Source organism: Rhagoletis pomonella, unplaced genomic scaffold (genome assembly GCF_013731165.1).
Source record: "Rhagoletis pomonella isolate Grant_MI unplaced genomic scaffold, Rhpom_1.0 Rhpom_scaffold_06898, whole genome shotgun sequence".
NCBI lineage: Eukaryota > Metazoa > Arthropoda > Insecta > Diptera > Tephritidae > Rhagoletis > Rhagoletis pomonella.
Window position 1 is genome coordinate 1 of NW_023465430.1, and position 8,818 is coordinate 8,818.

The window sequence follows — 8,818 nt, forward strand, 5'->3', positions numbered from 1 at the left end:
GTTGTTGTGCCTCATATGGATAATAGGCCTGGAAAGCAAAGAGAAAATACATTAAATGTATATATTCATCCCGCATTCTTAGTTTGCTACTCACTGGATCCAAACTGGATACCGGGCCATTGCTGGCATGCACGCACGAACAAGTATTCGGTAGCTGCGAGCGCCAACGGAAACTGTTTGTCAAATTGAGTGGATTTGAGGAGAGATCAATAGGTGTAGGCGTCATATGTCGGCGATGTATTTCCTGTATATGCTGTTGGCGATACCAAAGATTTTGGTGCACCGGATATGGTGGCGCTGCGCCGCCATGATGGGCACCACCGTGATGGCTGGAGGTGCTCGCACTAGCTGCACTACTATTGCCGCTGGGATGATGAAGGAATGGCACACGCGACCGGGCATTTACGGCGAACGTTGGATAGGAAATCATGCCACCAACACGTTCGTCACCGCCAACGGCACCGCTGCTGCCGGCAACATTTAGGTGTCCTGCGGGAGCGAGCGAAGCAGCCTCTGGAATCGAATTTGATGGCGGCCCTGCAGCTGCCGCAGCTGCAGACACATAGCTTGTCGCTGTAGGCGAAACGCCGCGCATGTGCTCCGTGTTGACAGTGGCGGCTTGCGCAAATGCTTGAGCAGCGGCAGCAGCAGCTGCCGCACCAGCCAATGTCGAACGACTTCGGCTGAATGAACACGAAGGTATGAGCGGTGGCTCTTGTTGAGTATGAAGCGTGCTACGTTGCAGTGGCGGCATTTCGTCGTCGGGGCGTCGGCAATGTAGATAAAATGGCGCTATTTGCGGTATTGGTGGACTGCTGTTACTGTTGTTGCTGTTATCACCACTTGGCGCGCTTGGATAGGTAGCACCGCTGCTGCTGGCTGTGCCACTTACGCTGTCGGCAGCCTCAACACCTTCGTTTATACCGCCAGCTGAAATACCTCTAGCGTAGCGTGAAGCGCCATGACGCGTGGGAAAAAGAAAACTATTGCCCTCAGTGCGAGTCTGATGAATAGGCGCGTGAGCGGCGGGTACGCGACTACCAAATAAATCTTGCAAAGAGACCTCCTCAATGGGGGGTATTGAAATTATGGTGGTGTCTGTGCCTGGCGCCGTTGCCGTGGCACCAGAACGCAGCACAGGTATTGCGGATCGACCCATCGCCGCTGCAGCCGGCATATTCAGCTGTGGTGAACGGCGCAGCCGTCGCATTTCCGGACATATGCCGTGCGTCGGCAACTCGTGCAGCATTGGGCGCTGATGTTGTGATTGGTGAGCCTGTTGTGGCTCGTAGAATGGATTCGGTGCCGGGCGCGGTATGTACTTGTAGTATCGACTGCGCAGCAGTGAAGAAAAGCGCTGGTGCTGGGGTTGGTGGGCCTGCTGTGGCTGATAAACAGCATGCCTCATACAATCATGATGATGGGGCGGCCGCTGGGCCATAGCTGCTTCGGCTTCCATATTAGAAAGAGCCTGCTGCTGATTGCTCGGTCCAGCAGTCTCCCATTGTTGATAGCCTGGGGGAACAACCGCGTAGGGATGAATAAGTGGACCTGACGCTGTTTCATCTGCAACAGTCGCGGTACGTAAGTAACTCGGATGTGCGCCATCTAATGCTTCGATTGCAGATTCATTTGTTTCAGTTGCAGATCCAACGTCGCCGCTGCCAAGCGGTGCTGGCGCAGGCGTATCTTCGTCGGTGGTTAAATCAATAGAGAGTATTGGCTCCCGAGTGGAATGCACAAAAAACGACATCATCGTCGTCGCCTGTTGAGTCCGACAGCCAATCTAACTGCAAATCAGGCGCTGTTAAGACAGCTGTACTGCCGACGTCGCCACTTTCTTCGTCTATGGATGATTGATTATGGACTGCGCTGGCGGACGCACTGGCTGTGGTGATCTTACCGGCGGATTTAGAGGTATCAGCAGCAATCGATGCACTAGCCACAGCACCGGAATACGTAGGCTGCTCGTCATCCAAATAGTGTGGCATTACTGAAGGTGATGACACTGCCGCTTCGTCTGTGGGCACTGTAACTGTGGCACCTACTTCATCAGGATCAGCTGGAGCCGACATTCTATAGCCCGCGCTATATATATGTGGGTGTTCGTCCAAGTCACTATCTTCCAACAATACCACACTGTTTTCTGTCGCGTGGCCTTGACTGTGTCCGGCGTAGGTAATAACATACGGACCTGGCTCCATTGTCGCGCAAATCTCTGTCGGTGCTGAGTTACTGGGCGGCGTCAGAGCCCTAGCGTGCTGTGGAGGCTGCTGCGGAGACATCGGCTGCGGTACTTCATCCACTTCACTGGACTCGTGCACATTAAGCATGCGCCAAATTTTGCGACGTGCGGTATGCATGTCGGCGGAGTCCCCGCTATTGCCGCCGCTGTACTCGTGTACTACATCAGACCCATCGCCAACACTCTGCCCTCTTAGGCCGCTACTGCTGATGCGTGGTATTTTTGCGGCACTCGATGTGCCGTCTGTTGCACGACTGCTGGTGGGTTGCTCTTGTGAGTAGACTCCCTCCAGCCTATCTCTGCTGTCTGCGTGACACTCTCGCAGCCAGGCCAGCTCGTTTGAAATTCCACCGCGCCTGAACTGCTGTTGTTCGCGCTCGAGTATGCGCCGGCGTTCACGCTCCCGCCAACGTAAAAACTCATGCGGGTTGTGTCTCTCATGTTGAACACCGCCTGCATCGCTGGTATTGCTATGAGCTCTCGGCTTATGCAAATTCCAGATGATCTCGTCATCATCATCGTCACCGCCATCGTCTTCGGTCCGATTTGGTGCGCGGCTATGGTCGCCATTGAATAGGGAAAATGCTGAGCTACCAAGCGAGCGAAAGCTTGTTGAAGAATGCGCTTCATCATTGCCCGGATTGGGGGGTGGCACAATTGTTGTTTGATACACCACTGAAACTGGGCAACGCATCCATGTCGGCCAAGTCTTCCATATTATCCACCGAGCCACGATTGCTGATCGAACTGCTAACGCTTCTTCTGCCTTCTCCAGCAGTACCAGCACTAACACTGACACTGCTTTCGTTGCCCCCACTTGAGCCCACCACATTCGAGGGCTTGCTTTGCTTTTTAATGGCATGCGTAGTTGTGGCTGTGTTTGTGGTGCATGTGTCCGCGAAATTGGCGTGCTCTGTATCGGAAGCGGATGTCACTTCATCGCTAGTATTTAGCGATATTGGGGATGTGTTGCGTGCACCATCAGTTTGCGCTAGCGCCTCGTTCGATTCAGAAATCGGATGTATGAATTCATCGTTGCTCATTCCTACTGCGGCGCTGCTCGCCACCAAAGCTTGTCGGCTAGTAGAGGCGCCATCCATTGCTAAAGAGGGGTCCTCACACTCCTCGGTTGTACCTGCGTTTGCTGCTGTTGTAGTTGATGCAACCATCATTTCATCATCCAAGGAATCAACAGAGGCATTGCCATCTCCGACAGCGATGGCATCAGCTACAGATGCGCTGCTGGTTATAGTAGACACTGCGGCATAATGTGGGGTACGTGTTTGACTAGTGCGTGGCAATTGCCTTTGATGAGGCTCTGAGCTGTACACCATACTACCTACAGTGGTTCCATTTGTTGTAACTGCATTGCACTTTTGAGTAGAATTGGCAAGTACTTTTTTACATTTCATTTCAGTCTTTTCAGTGACGGCATCAGTTGAGGCAGTTGCTGTTAATATAGCCCCAGCATTTGGTTGGGCATCAGTCACCCAATAATTCCCGATGGCATAATCGTGTTCATCGTTCACTGCAACGGCGGTAGCAGCCTCTGCAGAGTCTTGCAAGTGTAGCACCGAACTGGAACTTGTGGCGACATTTACAGATGCTCGTTCTGGCCCCACACCAATATCCATATGCTCAACGCGTTGCATTTCTTCTTCAATGCTACTAGCTGTCATAAGTGTTTGCTCGGCCTGTTGTTGCTCAAGAAGTGTGGTATGAACATGATCTGCGCCATGTGCTGCTTCATAAGGCGGTGGATTTAGTCTGCAAATAAACGAAAATTATTTTGGGAACATTTTTATGTTAGAACTGTTATATTTGTGACATTAAAAAATCTCACCTTCCGGTGTTGCTATGCGAACAGCGGCATGTGTTCGACAAACATTTATTGCACAACAAATAAGGATCACGTCGTATATGGCATGCATCGTAGGCACAACGTTCGGGGGAGTGACCGCCGTCCATTTGCATAAGAGACACCGATGTTGAATGTGCATGCTGGTGTTGATTCTGATGGTGATGATGGTGTTGATGCTGATGCTGGGTTTGTTGCAAGTGTGGAAGCATATGTGCATGTGGATGATGATGTGGCCGATGCGCCAAAGAATGACGATGCGAATGCACATGATTGTAATGATGCACATGATGACGCACTGGTGCATACATTTGTACACCAATAGAACTAACCAATGGCTGAGCTGGTGCTGAGGGCGGTAAGATATTTGCGGTTGCATCATAGGACAACGGTGTGGCAGTAGCTTCATAGTGTGATGTTACATTAGGTGGCGTATGTGGACTCAGCACAGAAGGCGGATAGTTGTGCATGTTGTGATAGTTAGCCACTGCTGCAGTGGCAGCAGCAGATTCAGCTGGTGTGCTCATGTAAAAAGATAAGGGGTTTTGCTAAAATAAGGGAGAAGATAAAACTTTACTAATAATTAATTTTATACGTGTGGATGGTAAGCGTGAGTGACTAACTGTCTACATATTGTAATGCCTAGCTCACTACTGCCAAACCACAAGCGAACTGGTATATTATTTACTTCGATTGACAGGCCCAACGTAGATGTTCGCTCGCCGCGATCGTAGACTATACCAAACGTACCGGCTGAAAAAAAAGAGGTGGATTAAAAAATATACTAACGAGGTAAATAATCAGAAGTACATATGTATATACATCTACACTACATATGTATAAGGAAAACCATTCGAAGAGAAAATGTTTGCCTATTTTACTTACGCCCTGCACTGTTGATTTCCATTTCATGATGATAGGTTGGAACTTCAATTTCGTGACGCAGATGTCGCCGGATTTCTTCTTCATTGTTCTCCATTTTATGGTATTTTCTCTGGTGCTCTTACGAATTTGTAGGTAATGCGCTTTATTGCACTTTGCTGCCGCAATATTCCAATCTTAATAATTGCATTGATTGCACTTTAGTCAAAAGTTGCTAGTCGCGTCAGCAGTAGAACTAATTTTCAAAAGAGAATGCCAGAAATTTAGGGCAATGTAATTGACTTTTATACAAAAGAGGTACAAACGTATGTATGTTAAATTTATTAAATAGTTTACTAAAATATTACATTTAATTCTTACTATGTAAATAGTTTTCCTTTTAAGATAAATATTAACCTTTAACTGGTATTGTGGGGTCCATTCGGGCCTGTAAATTATTATTTTATCGCAAGGTTAATAATATAGAGATGAAATTAAAATTTTACGTTGATTTCATCATACGAGGATAAGGAGAATAACGCAAAGAAAATTTTAAATTGTATCTAAAAAAATGTAATTTTAAAATAATATCAACTGTTACTACAATTTGTTTATTAAAATCTATTTATTTGCTTTTTTCAATTTGAGTAATTTTGGACCTTCGTTACCAAAAATATGGAAAAAATATCGGCACCAGCTATGGGTTAAAGCAAATTGACTGCAATAACAACTCTAACCTCACCTTATCAAAAGCTGGTTTCAAAGCAAAACAAGGCATAAGAAGGAAGAAAAATGTAAAAACCAAACTAAAAAAAATTCGAATTTTTAAACCCTTTTCATACCTGATTTACAAAAATATATAGGTATGTAGGAACATCTGGAACCCTTGACAATAATCGCCTAAATCTGAAAGATGGTTTTATTATAATGACATTTTATTTAAAATGCAAGGAACTTTTTAGTGGGTTTAATCACCGTAAACATCACCTAAACTGAAATTTCCGGAGTGTTGGCTACCCTGCTAAATACATAAACGAAGCAAAAAAAACGTGTAATAGGGATGTGAGATACCGACACGCTATTTAATATACCAATATCGTTGGTCAGTATATCGGTAAATCTATATCGATAACAGGGAATACGATATTTTGTTTCCATGTCTGAAATACTGGAAACTTTTCTTGGGTTGAAAATAAAAATTAGTTGTAAAAAATTCGTTTCAGCAAAACAGCTTTTGTTCGAATTAATATACTTTTTTTATCAAATTTATGTTTGATTTTTATTAGATTTTATTTATAAATAGTTTAAGGCAAATATAAAATTTCGTTTATATGTTTTATTAAATATAATAAAATGTTTTCATTTATGTATTTTTAAAGGTACTGTACTCTTTTATGAGTAGATGTGAATCGAAATTCTGGAACTCTCGTCTTTTTTGCGCCTCACGCCAAGTTTTTTCTTTTAATTTAAAATCTAATACCTCTGGAGATTCTTTAGATGTACTAGAACCCTTATCAAGTCATTTATTACTTCTTGGGTGAAAGGTTTTGGCTTTGTTGACGTTATTCGTTCGAAATAACTGTTACCGCTTACTTCCTTAAAGATTTTTTCTAATGATGGGTCACGTATTCAAAAAGATGTTGGAATACGTACTTTCTCCGAATGCGTTTAAGGTCTCCCTGCCGATTCTTAGTCTCTCTAAAGTGTTTACAGCGCAGTTTATAAAAAGTTTGGGGTATCCGGAATTTGGAGGAAATTTGTTTTACAAAATCTTTTAAGAGATTTTCGGAATCGTTTAAGTGTGTATTCGCCAAAAATTTAACAAAATACATTTGGCTCAGTGAGAAAACTTCTACGCGTGGAATGCATGATGATGAGACTTCAAAAAGTGTCCTTGATTATAACCAAAATAAAAAACTACTATTAAATTAAAACCCTGCATACCAAAGTTCCCGAAATCTTAACGAAGTCTTTAGGAGTATCTCATTTCTGTAACGTTTTTTTTAAGAATCTTCAAAGAAAATTATATGAAGTGGTTGACACGAACTAGTCAAGAAATTTCTGTACGAAAAATAAAGTAAATTTTGAAAAAATGCATTGCTTTACGCTTTATTTTAGAAAATACGGCGAAAAATCGGATAAGATCTTTACAAATTCTTTAAAATTTTTCTACAGTTCAGAATACTCTGAAAAAGTGTTTTGCAGGGAAACTTCATCTAGAAAGTAGAAAAGTAAAAAGAAATATTTTAAGTATAGTCAATTCACACCTAATAACAAACCACTAAAGTTATCTCAAATTGTTGACCTCTGTATTTTTATTGACTATTTCATCTTCGATGTTGCCGATATTCAATATATCGATGTTATTTTAGTAGATATATCGGTATCGGATATAGTGAATTTAGAATATCGCGATACCGATATATCGAGTTTTAATTGCCGATATGCATCCCTACCGTGTAACCTCCGACAGGGCTGCCACAGGAAAATTAATCTATTTTGTAGCGTCACTTCTATTTTAGGGATTTTCAATTTTTAGCGCGCACAAAAAAAAAGTAGTTACATATAAATCTATCAATAAAAAAAAAACCTATTAAAGCCCATACAACATACTATACGTACTCAATTTTTCTCTTAATCAGCTCTGACTCGAGTTTAGACGTTTTTTGCCTAGATATTATATGTAAATATGTTTATTTTAGATACATATGTATGTATGTATGTATGTATGTACATATGCACACATGCAAATGCATTTCTCAGGCCGGATATCTTTGGATGAATAATGGGGTATTATTGTTAGTAGATAATAGAAGAATTAGCAAGAGTAGGCAAGTAGGCTACCGGTAGCTGATATCATGAAACAGCAGCTCACCAAAAGAAAAGCATATGTATGTAGATAGTGTACAATACACACACGAATTTAGTATATAATTCTTATTTACACTGGCTAGGCGCATCATCTAGTCTGCAGTTTAGTAAATATATACATATGTTACCCCACCGACCCCTTCTACAATGCTTTATATGTATGCATACATAACAACCGTCTGTCGGCAAACTCGTATGACGGCAACAAAAACAGCTGCGTTCTCAGTAGGGTTACCAACCGTACTATAATATATAATATTGTACTCTTTTAGACTGTGTACTATATATCTACTGTACATATATTTATTTATTTATTTATTTGTTTAACTAAATTTGTAATAAATTATGAATTTAAATAGATTAGTTACAGCGCTAGTTGGTCGGGCTTGGCTGACATATAAATATATTTCAGTAATTTGCAAGAAAGGTTTTTTAATAAACCTTGTTTTTATTAAAGGGAAATTTGTCATTTTAAATTTTATGGTCTGATAAGTTTTAAAAATGGTTGGTGAAGCTGGGCATGAGAATGAATTACCTAATTTTTTTAATTTCTGATTATTGATGTGTGTAATTTTTTGTTAAATAGAATTGCAATCAACGATTATCTTGAAATATTAATTTCACTTCAATTTGTAATATTTTATTCCGCATAAATCTGCCGTTATCAAAAATTTACTGCTGTCAAAAAATATTTCATTTCACACAGCAGATTGGCAAAACTGTCACACCATATTAAAATAATTATTCAACAGATTTCCCCAGTCACATTTAATCATTTAAATTTTTATTGCGATAGAGCATACGACACTCATCGTTATGAAGAAATGCTTAAAAACTGCCAAGAGTGCAGAGAAATATATTTTTCTTAAGAAATGCATAAGAAAGAAAAAGATGTATACGTAACGGGGTTTTTACTTTTTCTTTTAAATAAAATACTGTGGCGAATACTGCGGCAACACAAAGCGAACAACGAGAAATAGGCA

General features: G+C 41.9%; 1 protein-coding gene across 1 annotated transcript; it reads right to left on the reverse strand.

Annotated features, from left to right (window-relative positions):
* Positions 1-4: 4 nt before the first annotated feature.
* On the reverse strand, positions 5-5,345 carry LOC118755637 (the record flags this gene model as incomplete). Its single annotated transcript, XM_036490463.1, is given in 7 exon segments — positions 5-28; positions 95-1,744; positions 1,746-2,882; positions 2,884-4,012; positions 4,089-4,651; positions 4,792-4,856; positions 4,989-5,345. Coding segments are annotated over 7 exon segments (4,662 nt in total), but the record flags the coding sequence as incomplete, so codon positions are not given.
* Positions 5,346-8,818: the final 3,473 nt, after the last annotated feature.